Below are 13,400 nucleotides of genomic sequence, written 5' to 3'. Positions count from 1 at the left end.
CCCATTTAGCCCATCCCCCCTCCCACAACCCCTCATGTAACCCTCAATTTGTTCTCCATATTTATGAGTTTCTTCTGTTTTGTCCCCCTCCCTGTTTTTATATTATTTTTGTTTCCCTTCCCTTATGTTCATCTGTTTTAGTCTCTTAAAGTCCTCATATGAGTGAAGTCATATGATTTTTGTCTTTCTCTGACTAATTTCATTTAGCATAATACCCTCCATTTCCATCCATGTAGTTGCAAATGGCAAGATTTCATTCTTTTTGATTGCCGAGTAATACTCCAGTGTGTGTGTGTGTGTGTGTGTGTGTGTGTGTGTGTGTGTGTGTGTATACATACATTTATATATATATATACCACATCTTCTTTATCCATTCATCCATCGATGGACATTTGGGCTCTTTCCATACTTTGGCTATTATTGATAGTGCTGCTATAAACATGGGGGTGCATGTGTCCCTTTGAAACAGCACACCTGTATCCCTTGGCTAAATACCTAGTAGTGCAATTGCTGGGTTATAGGGTAGTCCTATTTTTAGTTTTTTGAGGAACCTCCATACTGGTTTCCAGAGTGGCTGCACCAGCTTGCATTCCCAAGGAGGAACAGGTTTTTATGGGAAGATAATAGTTTAGTTTTGTACCAGAAGAACTAGTGATTGTTTAATAGAGAAGCTTAAAAAAATACAAAGACTTGGCAAGGGTTTATGTGCTACATTTATTTCATTTCTGTTGGAAGTCGGTTACTCATGGTGCTTATGATGTGCCAACCTCTGGATGCAGTGTATATGATTGATTAGAGAGAAGTTTATGATTTTGTTTTTGTTTTGGGTTTTTTGATGTCACCTTTTTTTTTCTTAAAGATTTTATTTAAGTAATCTCTACACCCAACATGAGGCTTGAACTTAAACCCCCAAGATCTAGAGTCACATGCTCTCCTGATTGAACCAGTCAGGTACCCATTGATGTCAAATTTTAGAGTCTGGCATCCAGGAGTTGTTGGTAGGACAAAACAATAGATGTGGAGTTAGGTGAGTGATGGGGGATGGCCATAGTGATTTGAGAGTTATCAAATTGAAGCATATTCGAGGTACTAAACTGGGTAATGTTCCCGTGGGAGATCTTTAAATAGTGATCTAGAATAGTGACAGAGAAAGAGGATTCCAGAAGGAGACAGTCAGAATACGTGGAAAGACAGTAGGGAAATCAGGAAAGTCATGCAATGCAAAGCAAGCAAGGCCGTAATATTGTTTTGCAGGTAAGTGATAATGAGAACTGAAAAGATGCTGTTGGATTTGGCAATTAAAAGGGCCTTGTTGATTTTAGTGATGACAGTTTAAAATCGTATTAAAAGTAATGAATGGGAGGTTTGGATGAAAAGACAACCAGTGTAAAAACTGTACTTCCAGAAGTTTAGTAAATGAGAAAGTTAGCTGATTGCAAACCAGGATTGAGGGAAGAACTTTTAGGATTAGGTGATTTTGAATATGTTTGTAAGCAAAGGAGGGTAACCTAGTAGAATGAGAAGAAAGATGAGAACAAAAGAATAGAATGTGGCTTGTGGAAAGAGGAATTAAGAAGTGAGGAAAAGGGACACTTAGGTGGCTCAGTCGGTTAAGTGTCTAACTCCTACTCAGGTCATGAACTCACGGTTCAGGAGTTTGAGCCCTGCATCATGCTCTGTACTGACAGCTCAGAGCCTGGAGCCTGCTTCCGATTCTGTGTCTCCCTCTCTCTCTGCCCCTCCCTTGCTCGCACTCTGATCCTGTCCCTCCCCCCCACCTCGAAAATAAATAAAACATTAAAAAAAAAAAAAAAAGTGAGGAAGAGCTGGAAAACCATCCAAGCCAGAGGAAGGAAAAATCAGTTTGGAGTCAGAGTGGAGGAACATTGAAGGAGTTTATAGCTCTTGGTGTCCTTGATGAAGTAGGAGGTGAGGTCATCTGAGAGGAAAGGAAATGGCAGGGATTAAGCTGGGAACTTGATATGGTGAATATTTGAAACAGGTGCTAGGGGAAAGTGGAAAATTGTAGAGAAGCACGGGAGAGGCCCAAATGAGATTGAGAAAAAAAATTTTTGATGGTAGTCAATACAGGAACATAAAGTGCTTTTGTAGTGATTTGGACATAGATAGCTATAAAAACCATTTTTAATGTACTTTTCTAATTGTTTTCGTCTCATTCTTGTTAACAAGGTAAACAAATTTGTAAATGGAGTTTCGTAGCAGCACTAGTCAGCTTCCTCTGCTGGTTAGATTTGCTTGGGCTGGGGTCATATTTTGGAGGCATGTTGGTAAGTCACTTTGTAAATTTAATCTTGTATCCACTTCTTCAACCCTAGTTTTCTGTTTGTTAACTAGTTCTAAGATAAACGTGAAAGGAGTTGACTCCAGCCTTCATCTACGATTTAAGTATTTCTTCTCAAAAGGGAAGTAAATTAATTTATTCTTGCGTAATTTTGATCAAATTTCCAGTGCCATAAGAACTTTAATTCACATTAATTACTACCTCTTGTGAAAGCCTTTTCTTACCTCTGTCTGGTTTATATCACCTTTTAGCACCTTTGTCTAGTTTCAGACAACAAGTAAAAAGTTTGGGAAGAGTTAAGCATGTGATAAAATTGGCAACTCAGTTTATAAAACAGAGGTCAGCTTCAGCCAGCTTCCTGTGAGACCAAATGCTATTTCATAGAATTAGTGTTGTGTTAGGAGGACCTTGAGCTGCAGACTTTCATCATTACTGGGGATATTTTTAGATTTGTTCCATTTTGTCCAAAAGGGAGGAAAAAAAGAAGTGAAGACAATTTTTTTATTAAGACTTAATAAAATTAATAATAATTCTTACTACTTCATTGAAGACCTTCTCCCATCTAAGTACTAACCAGGCCTGAACTTTCTTAGCTTCCGAGATCAGACAAGTTTGGGAGTATTCAGGGTGGTATGACCATAGACAACATTCTTTTTTTTTTTCATTTTGAAAATTATGGTATAATTACATTCTCTAAATTGTACTTTTTTAAAGATATAGCTCTGTGAGTTTTGACAAACATATACAGTTATGTAACCACTACCATAATCAAGGTATAGATATTGACTTTTTTTTTTTTTTTTTTTAACATTTATTTATTATTGAGAGACAGAGCATGAGCAGGGGAGGGGGCAGAGAGAGAGGGAGACACAGAATCTAAAGCAGGCTCCAGGCTCTGAGCTGTCAGCACAAAGCCCAATGCGGGGCTTGAACTCACAAACTGGGAGACCATGACCTGAGCTGAAGTCTGATGCTCAACTGACTGAGCCACCCAGGTGCCTCTCTCTTTTTTTTTTTTTTTTTTTTTAATGTTTGTTTATTTTTGAGAGAGACAGAATGTGAGCCGGAGAGGGGCAGAGAGAGAGAGAGGGAGACACAGAATCAGAAGCAGGCTTCAGGCTCTGAGCTGTCAGCACAGACCCCAATGCGGTGCTCCAACTCAGGAACCGTGAGATATGACCTGAGCCGAGGTTGGACACTTAACCGACTGAGCCACCCAGGTGCCCCTTAAATCTTTCATCTTCTCTTGGGAATCTTTTTTTTAAAAGATGGGTCAAGGGCGCCTGGGTAGCTTAGTCAGTTAAGTGTCCAACCTCGGCTCAGGTCATGACTCATGGTTGGTGGGTTTGAGCTCAGAGCCTGGAGCCTGCTTCGGATTCATTCTCTCTCTCTCTCTCTCTCTCTCTCTCTCTCTCTCTCTCTCCCCCCCCCCCCCCCGCCCCACCTTCCCTGCTTGTGTGTGCTCTCTTTCTCTCAAAAATAAACTTAAAAAAAAAAAAGATGTAAGATTTAGTTTTCATTCACTTCTAAACCCTATTAAAATTATAGGAAAGTAACTTTCTTGTTTGTTGTTTGAAGTATCATTATGATCTCATTTGCATAACCTGAATAAATGTATGTATACACATATAAAACATATTCAGTATTTTCAATGCGTTTCAAGCAGTTGCAGTCATTTGATTTCTATTGCTTAAATGATCTCATATCATGCCAATGGGAATTCCTTCTTCTTGGCTTCTGAGTCCTTTTGACATGACCCATTGATTTTTGTCACCTTCTGTGATTTCTGGTACAAGATGTGCCAGGCTTATTTTGTATATATTCTGTCCAGACATATAATCAACCATTCCTTTAAGAAGCCTTGATTTTTTTTTTTTTTTAATGGGGAATTGTTTTCAGAAACATTTATGTCAGGACCTAGGCAGGAGAGCAACCTACTTTAATTTATTTTTTATTTTTAATGTTTACTTATTTTGAGAGAGAGAGAGCATGGGGGAGTGAGAGAGAGAGAGAAGTAGAGAGAGAGAATCCCAATCAGGCTCCATCTATACTGTCAGTGCAGAGCCTGTTGTGGGGTTCAAACTCACAAATTGTGAGATCATGACCTGAGCTGAAATCAAGAGTCGGACACTCAACCGACTGAGCTACCCATGCGCCCCACACTAGTTCTTTTAAAAGAAAGAATTTGTTTTAGGAAATTAGTTAAGTGGGTGTTAGAGATCTCAAAAGGCAAAAAGAGAAAAAGGAGGTAACACAGAAGATGGTAACTGCAGGAAACAACTACAGTTCCTAGGGCTGGAAAATAAGAGAAGAGGTAAGGTTATTAGAACCAGCAAACTTGGAAGAATGGCCTGCTGGAGCTGGAATCCAGGAAGAGGCACTGCCTAGCTGCTGCTGGTCTTTCTGAGGGAGTTCTGGAAAACCAGAAGAATCTGGAGATTGCTACTAACTGCTGCCTCCAGGTTGAAGGGCATTGCTGGGCTGACACAGAAACAGCAAACAAGCAAACAGGAAGGAGCAAATCTCTTCTCTCCTCCTCTAACCTAGTGCCTCCTATGGCAGAACTGAATAGTAATAAGCAAGCAGCAGAGGAGAAATGTTCCAAATCCTGCATCACAGAAAAACATTGCATTTGCGGAGTTGAGGGACAATAGCTTAATAACTGGTACAGAAGTTAAATTTGTGTGCCAGGTATACTGATTGCAATTGTGTTATCACTGCTTCTAGACCCTTTCAATGGACGGAGTTGTGAAATAGGTTTTTTTAATGTTTTTAAATTTTTATTTATTTTTTAATGTTTATTTTTGAGACAGAGGGAGACAGCGCAAGTGGGGGAGGGGCAGAGAGAGAGGGAGACAGAATCTGAAACAGGCTCCACCCTCTGAGCTGTCAGCACAGAGCCCGATGAGGGGCTTGAACCCATGAACTGTGAGATCATGACCTGAGCCGAAGTCGGACACTTAACCAACTGAGCCACCCACGTGTCCCAAGTGTTTTTTAATTTTTAAATTTTTTTTGCAAGATATTATTTTTTTAAGTAATCTCTGCACTCAACACGGGGCTTGAACTGATGGACAGCAAGATCATGACCTGAGCCAAAGTCGGGCACTTAACTGACTGAGCCACCCAGGGGCCCCATCCAAGACCATTTAATAGAGGGAAAGAACAGTCTATGGCACAACATACAATACCATGGCAACTGGATAGCCATATACAATAAATAAAGTTTGGACTCTCATACCATATATAAAAATTAGCTTAAAATGGATCATAGACCTGGATGTAAGAGCTAAAACTATAAAACAAAACTCTTAGAAGAAACAAGGGGTAAATCTTCATTACTTGGGATTTTGGAGTGGTTATGTTACGGAGTGTTAGATAGAAAAGGAAGGAAGCCTGGATTCTTTTCACTGCCATAGTAAAGAGTTACAGGGCAGCAAAAGCAGAGCAAAGTTTCATTAAGTACACTCAAGGGAGGAGCGGACCAGTGAAGACAGACAAGGGCCCTGCAAACTCCGGGGTGTGAGCTTGTATCCGTCTTTTCTTTTGGGTGGGTTCTAGGGTCACAACATAGGCCTGGAATACATGATAGTCAACTATGTATTTCCTTTCCAAGAAGTATTGGAAATGCCTGCATGGGATAGGAAACGGCAATTATTATTTGTATTCTAGAAACATAGGTCAGATAAGGACAGGCACAACAAACTTAACTCTTTCTCTGCTGTGATAATGTAACCACAAACCAACTGCTAGATGAGTGGAATAAGGTAGTCCCTGGGCGGTCCTCAGTTGGGGCTCTCTGTCAGGACATGTAAGGTCCATTCTCCTGCTGCTCATGCCTAGCTTCCTGCCTAACAGTTTCTTAGATAAGACACCAAAAAGCACAACCAACAAATTTAAAAAATAGATAAATTGGATTTCATTAAAATGAAGAACTTTTCAAGGGACAGTATCAAGAAAGTGAAAAGGAATAAAATGTTTGCAAATCATATATTTGAAAAGGGACTTGTATATAAGATACATAAAGAGCTCTTAAAACTAAACAGTAGGGGGCCTGAGTGGCTCAGTCGGTTAAGGGTCTGACTTCAGCTCCAGTCATGATCTCATGGTTCGTGAGTTCGAGCCCTGCGTCGGGCTCTGGTCTCAAGAGCCTGGAGCCTGCTTCAGATTCTGTCTCCCTCTCTCTCTGCCCCTCCCCCGCTTGCACTCTGTCTCTTGCTCTGTCTCAAAAATAAATAAACATTAAAGAAAAACACTAAACAATAAAAATACAAATAACCCAACATAAAAATGGGCAAAACATCTGAACAGATAATTCTCTAATGAAGACAAAAAATGGCCAATGAGCACAAGAAAAAAATGCTCAACATCATTAGTCATGAGGGAACTGTAAATCAAAACCACGATGAGATAACACTTCACACCCTCTAGGATGGCTATAAACACAAAACTATAGACAAACTATTTCTGACGATGTGGGGAAATCGGAATTCACACATAGCTAATAGAAATGTAAATTGGTGTAGCTGCTTTGGCAGTTTCTAGTTCCTCAGATTGTTAAACACAGTTATCATATGACCTAACAATTTCACTTTTAGGCATATACCCAGGAGAACTGACAATGTATGTTCACATAAAAAATTATTCATGAAGGGGCACCTGGGTGGCTCAGTCGGTTAAGCATCCAACTCTTGATTTCAGATTAGGTCATGATCTCTCCATTTGTGAGTTCGAGCCCTGCATCAGGCTCTGCGCCGACAGTACAAAGCCTGCTTGGGATTCTCTCTCTCTGCCCATTCCCTGGTTGTGTGCGTGGGTCCTCACACTCTGTCACAAGATAAATAAACTTTTAAAAATCTTTAAAAAATTTCATGAGTGATTACAGCAGCATTATTATTATATTATATATTAAGATATATATTAAATATTTGTTATATTTATATATTATATGTAAATAAGTATGTAATATACATTAAATATATATTAAATATATTTTATAGTATTATATTAACATTAACATAATGTTATAATAGCCAAAAGGTGGCAACAGACAATAAAAATGTCTGTCAACTGATGAATGGATAAACAATGGAATTTATACACAATGGAATTTATACACAATGGAATACTATTTGACCACACAAAAAAATGAAGTAGTGATACGTGGTACAACATAGTTGGACTTCAAAAATGTTATGCTAAGTGAAAGAAGCTGGCCACAAGATATCACATATATGATCCCATTTATATGAAATATCCAGAATAGTCAAGTCCATAGAGATAGAAGTAGATTAGTAGTGGCACAGGGCTGGGAGAGTGCAGAGGTAGGAGGGTATAGCTAAAGGGTACCCTTTGGTATGTCCTTTGGAGGTTTTGAAAATGTTCTGAAATTGGTTCTAGTGATGATTGCACTTATCTGTGAATCTAAAAACTGCTGAATTGTACAACTTAAATGGTTAAATTGTAGTGAATTATATGTCAGTAAAGCTGTTAATAAAAATAATAACAGCAATGTTATGACTAACAGTTAACTAATGAGTGCAATTTTAGGTTTCTTTGCAGTTGAGCTTATCCCTAGCATATATTCCACTGAAGATGTATAGTAAAAATACTGCTATTTAAAAGTCATTTGAAATAATTCTTTCTTTCTGTATGGTTTTGTTACCAACTTGGTATTTAGTTATCGTATTCCTGACTTTTCCTGTAGTAAAAAAAAAACACTTCAAGAATTGTGGCTTCCAACAGTAAACATTTATTTCTTGCTCATGTTCTGTGAGTCTGCTGTAGTGACTCTTCTCCAGGCTCTAGGTTGGGTTTGGTTTGCTCTTGTGTCTTTTTGTTCTGGGACTGAAGCTGAAATCACAGCTCCTGTATGGGATATGCTGGTTTCATGGTGGAGGACAGGCATGCAAAAGAGTTGCTAGAGTTTGCATTAATTCCTAAATCCTTTGTTTGGAAGTGGCACACACACACATATTTGTTTCTTTTGCTTAAATGGTGAAATTACATTTTTAGGGGCACCTGGGTGGCTTAGTCAGTTAAGTGTCCGACACTTGATTTTGGCTCATGTCATGATCCAGAGGTCATGGGATCAAGCCCTGCATAGAGCTTAGCGCTGAGTGTGGAGTCTGCTTGGGATTCTCTCTCTTCTTCCCTCTCTTCTCCACTCCCCTCTCCCCAAAATAAATAAATAAACTTAAAAAAGTGTTAAATTACATTTTAGAATATAGTTATACTTGTACGTCTAATTCAAATCCACTCTATACAATACTTCTGATGTTTCTCCATTTAATATATTATTTTTCTTTTCTAGTGTGAAAATACTGGTTCCCAATACCATTGTTCTATTTATTTCCTCTATTCTGAAATACACACAAATAGTTTAAAAATTAAAATGCTAATATCACTACTGAGAATATTCTACATAAAGTTTAATATTTCTTTGTATTTATTTTGCCTTTAGAATGTATACCACTGAGGCTATCCATTCAGAAACCTGTTCAGGAGTTACTTGAATGAATTATTTTTTGTGTGTGGTTATCCAATTTGTTAGTTTTTTAATTTATTTATTTTTTAATGTTTACTTATTTTAAGAAAGAGAGCACAATAGCATGAGTGGGGCGTGAGCAGAGAGGGTGGGAGAGAATCCCAAGCAGGCTCTGTGTCATGAGCATGGAGCCTGAGCTTGGCCCCAATCTCACAAACTGAGATCCTGACCTGAGCTGAAATCAAGAGTTGGATGCTTAATGGACTTAGCCACCCAGAAGCTCCAGGAATCGGCTTTTAATAGGACCAGAGGCACTTCCTTCACGCTTTCTGGGAAGACAATGGCAGATAGGGTGCATTCAATTTAGTTAAGTAGGAAGATGGCACTTCTGATTCCTTTTTCCTATTTTTTTTTTAAGGTGAAATATGAGATAAAGTCAGTTGAAAAATGAGGGATGGGCTAAGAGGATACTGGTAGATTTTTTTTTTAATGTTTATTTTTGACAGCAGAGACAGAGCACGAGCAGGGGAGGGGCAGAAAGGAGGGAGACATAGAATCTGAAGCAGGTGCCAGACTCCAAGCTGTCAGCAGAGAGCTTGATGTGGGGCTCAAACCCCACACGAACTGTGAGATCTCACGAACTGTGAGATCATGATCTGAGCTGAAGTCAGGGCTCAACCAACTAAGCCACCCAGGCACCCCAGGCTAAGAGGATATTAGAATTTGAGGGAACAAGAAGAGTGGAACTATTCTGGAGAGTGAGATGAACATTCTAAGGAAGTGTGGTCTCTACTTGAGATTTATGGCCTCTAAATAAGTGAAACCAGAGCTTGTGTTTCTCCACCAGTATTTAGAGGAAGTGCAGATGCGAAGTCAGTGGACAGTTGGGTTTAGACAGGGCTGGTTTTTTGCAGGGTGAGTGTATCTGAGGGAAGCAGTGGCAAAGGATTAGGTGTTGGTAAGCTGAGGAAGGAAGGAAGTGAGGACCTGGGCAGGGTGAGGGATAGGAGTGTGAAGTAGTGGAAATGCGGGTACCTCAGAGAGTCAGTAGGCGAGAACAGGAACCTGGTTCCTGCTAGAGGAACCTAGTTCTGGAGATTTAGGGATTAGTTCACCACTGCCGGGGTGAGTCAGCTTCAACTCTTGTCTTTTCATCTTTACTCACAATTCATGTTCTTGGTAGAGAGAAATCAGTTAGTCAAATGCTTACCCTTTCACCAGGGGAAGGAAGGGAGGGCATTATTAATTGGGGGCATCTGCCTGATTAAGAAATTTGGTAGTTAGGATCTGAAGTATGCCTGTGATCTTTTTTTTTAAATCTTCTCTTCTCTAATTTCTGCATTATGTAAAGGAGATGCTACTTGCCCAGCTTGTATAATGTCTTATGGAATAGTTTCGTGCTTTGAAAACAAAGCATTATGAAACTGATTAGTGCAGTTAAGCTAAGATGGTGACAATTAAACTCTGATTACAACTGCCAGTGAATTTCTTTGTGAAACAATTTGAAGATCTTGTTTAAGCTTAAAACTATAAAGTTCAAAGGGAAATAACTTCTAGGAACAAGTGTATACATTAAATAGACTCTAAAATTTTTTTGAGTTGATCTAGTCTCTTGGAGTTTATTGGCTTATTGCAAATCATTAACTCTTTGAGTTGTAGTGCACAGCTGTAGAGATTAATGTCATAGCTAGATTTTCTTCTTGGAGTGGTAGTTGTTCTGTATCAATTCCTGATGCTGGAGTTAGTTGTAGACTGCCAGCAGAAGGTGTAGCCATATCAGAAAGCAAAGAAATATGAAAAAACTAGTATGGCAGGCCAACGAGTATTGAAGTTGTGTTTGAAGTAAAGTTTAGTGGTACTATTTTCAAGCTTCAAAGTTGTTGAGATAGGCAAATATTACTCTTTAAAAACAATTTTTTTTTATGTTTATTTTTGAAGGTGAGAGAGCATGAATGGGGGAGGGGCAGAGAGCGAGGAAGACACAGAATCTGAAGTGAGCTCCAGGCTCTGAGCTGTCAGCACAGAGCCTGACTGCTGTGCTTGAACTCACAAACTGAGATCATGACCTGAGCTGAAGTCAGATGCTTACTGACTGAGCCATTCAAGTGCCCCTGGGCAAATACTATTCTTAACAGTGCCAAAGAACTATATTCTTGTTGTGCTAATTAAATTGGTAGTGATAGGATTGGTGATTGGAGAGGGACAAAGGAATCTAGGTCTCTGGTTTTGATAATCATCTTAACATAGTAGATTTCCTTTATATGTCATTTGGTATCATAATGCATAAGAATAGACCTAGATAGTCAATAATTGCTTTTTCTAGGGCATGTGACTTACAATATAATATTTCAAGCATCAATTTAATAATGAGTGATTTTATAGTAAAGTTCTCTTTTTATTTTTTATTGATTTTTTTATTTTTTAAATATAGTTTATTGTCAAATTGGCTAACATACAGTGTGTACAGTGTGCTCTTGGTTTTGGGGGTAGATTCCCGTGATTCATCGCTTACATACAATACCCAGGGCTCATCCCAACAAGTGCCCTCCTCAATGCTCATCACCCATTTTCCCCTGTCCCTCACCCCTCCAGCAACCCTCAGTTTGTTCTCTGTATTTAAGAGTCTCTTACGGTTTGCCTCTCTCCCTCTCTGTTTGTAACTAATAGAGTTTTTTGTTTTTTTTTTTTTTTTTGATTATTCATTTTGGGAGAGAGAGAGAGTCCATGTGCAACTGGGGAGGAGTAGGGAGAGAGAATCCCAAGCAGATTCTATGCTGTCAGCATGGAGCCCTACACAGTATGGAGTCCCATGCAGGGCTTGAACTCATGAACTGTGAGAACCCTGAGATCATGACCTGAGCTGAAACCAAGAGTCGAATGTTGAACCAACTGAGCCATGCAGGTGCCCCATTTTATAGTAGGGTTCTATTGCCTTTTTTTTTTTTTTTTTTTGATAATTATACTTGCCTCTATCAACTTTTCAATATGATGTAAGAATATTATTAAAGGTGACTTTTTTTTCCCTCCTTAGGACCAGCCACCATATCCTAGCTACAATTCTAACTATTGGAATTCTGCACGACCTAGGGCTCCATACCCAAGTACATATCCTGTAAGACCGGAAATGCAAGGCCAGGTATGGTCTAAAATTGCCAGACTTTCTGAATTTTTTCTTAATATACTGATTTTCAAAACATGTGAGATTTCATAATAATGATGTGTGGGTTTTTGTTACTTAATGGACTCTGTCTTCATGTTTTTGTCTCAGAGATGAAGAAATATCTGGGCAAATATTACCCTTAGCAAAAGTAGTTTGAAGCGTAATAGATTATTTCTTAGGACCTGGAAACAATAAACATAAAATGTACTTATTTTTCTAAGTTTGACTTTTTTTTTGAAATATAATTGACATGTAATACCATATTAGTTTCAGGTATATACTGTAATGATTTGATATTTGTGTCTATTGTGAAATGATCACCACAATTAAATCTAGTTAACATCTATCACCACATATAGTTACAAATTTTTTCTTCTGATGAGAACTTTAAAAAAATTTTTTAATGTTTATTTATTTTTGAGACAGAGACAGAGTGCAAGCAGGGGAGGGGCAGAGAGAGAGGGAGGCACAGGATCTGAAGCAGGCTCCAGGCTCCGAGCTGTCAGCCCAGAGCTGCATGTGGACCTTGAACTCACGAACTGCGGGAGATCATGACCTGAGATGAAATCAAGTCACATGCTTAACTGACTGAGCCCCCCAAGCCCCCCAAGAACTTTTTTTTTTTAATGTCTTTTTTTTTTTTTTTTTGAGACAGAGAAAAACAGAATGTAAGCAGGGGAGAGGCAGAGACAGAGGGGGACACAGAATCCCAAAGCAGCTCTAGGCTCTGAGCTGTCAGCACAGAGCCAGACGCAGGGCTCAAATCCACAAACCATGACCTGAGCGAAGTCAGAAGCTTAACTGACTGAGCCACCCAGGTGCCCCTGATGAAAACTTTTAAGATTTATTCTGTTGACAGCTTTCAAATATGCAATACAGTATTAACTATAGTCACCATGCTGTATCTTACTTACTCATGACTTGCTTATTTTATAGCTGGAAGTTGGAAGTTTGTACCTTTTGACCCCCTTCAGTCATTTGCATCCCTGGCCCCACCTCTAGCAACCATGTCTGTTATCTGAATTTAGGAATTTTTATTTTTTATTAAAAAATTTTTTTTAATCTTTATTTATTCTTGAGAGAGAGACAGGGTGTGAGCAGGGGAGGAGCATAGAGAGAGGGAGACACAGAATCTGAAGCAGGCTCCACCCTGTGAGCTGTCAGCACAGAGTCCCACGCGGGGCTCAAACTCATGAACCACAAGATCATGACCTGAGCTGAAGTTGGACACTCAACCAACTGAGCCACCCAGGCGCCCCGAATTTTTTTTTTTAAGATTGCATATGTAAATGTGATCATACAGTGTTTGTCTTTCTCTGTCTGACTTATTTCCATCTGTGTTGTCACAGATGGCAACATTTCCTCCTTTTTTATGGCTGGGTAATAGTAAATTGTTTTTGTATACACCACATTTTCTTTATTCATCCATCAGTAGACACTTAGGTTGCTTC

General features: G+C 39.1%; 1 protein-coding gene across 9 annotated transcripts in view; it reads left to right on the top strand.

Moving 5' to 3' along the window:
* The window catches only part of BAG4 (BAG cochaperone 4), a 55,970-nt gene that overhangs the window by 28,571 nt on the left and 13,999 nt on the right, over positions 1–13,400 (top strand). For 7 of the 9 annotated variants that reach the window (XM_042934848.1, XM_042934853.1, XM_042934852.1 and 4 more), the window contains 2 exons: positions 2,191–2,288; positions 11,821–11,925. In XM_042934848.1, coding sequence (XP_042790782.1) covers positions 2,191–2,288; positions 11,821–11,925 — 203 coding nt within the window. The remainder of the gene's footprint in view (positions 1–2,190; positions 2,289–11,820; positions 11,926–13,400) is intronic. The other 2 variants (XM_042934854.1, XM_042934847.1) reach the window with 1 other exon arrangement.

Source organism: Panthera leo, chromosome B1 (genome assembly GCF_018350215.1).
Source record: "Panthera leo isolate Ple1 chromosome B1, P.leo_Ple1_pat1.1, whole genome shotgun sequence".
NCBI classification, from domain to species: Eukaryota; Metazoa; Chordata; class Mammalia; order Carnivora; family Felidae; genus Panthera; species Panthera leo.
This window is presented reverse-complemented; position numbering and strand designations above follow the sequence as displayed.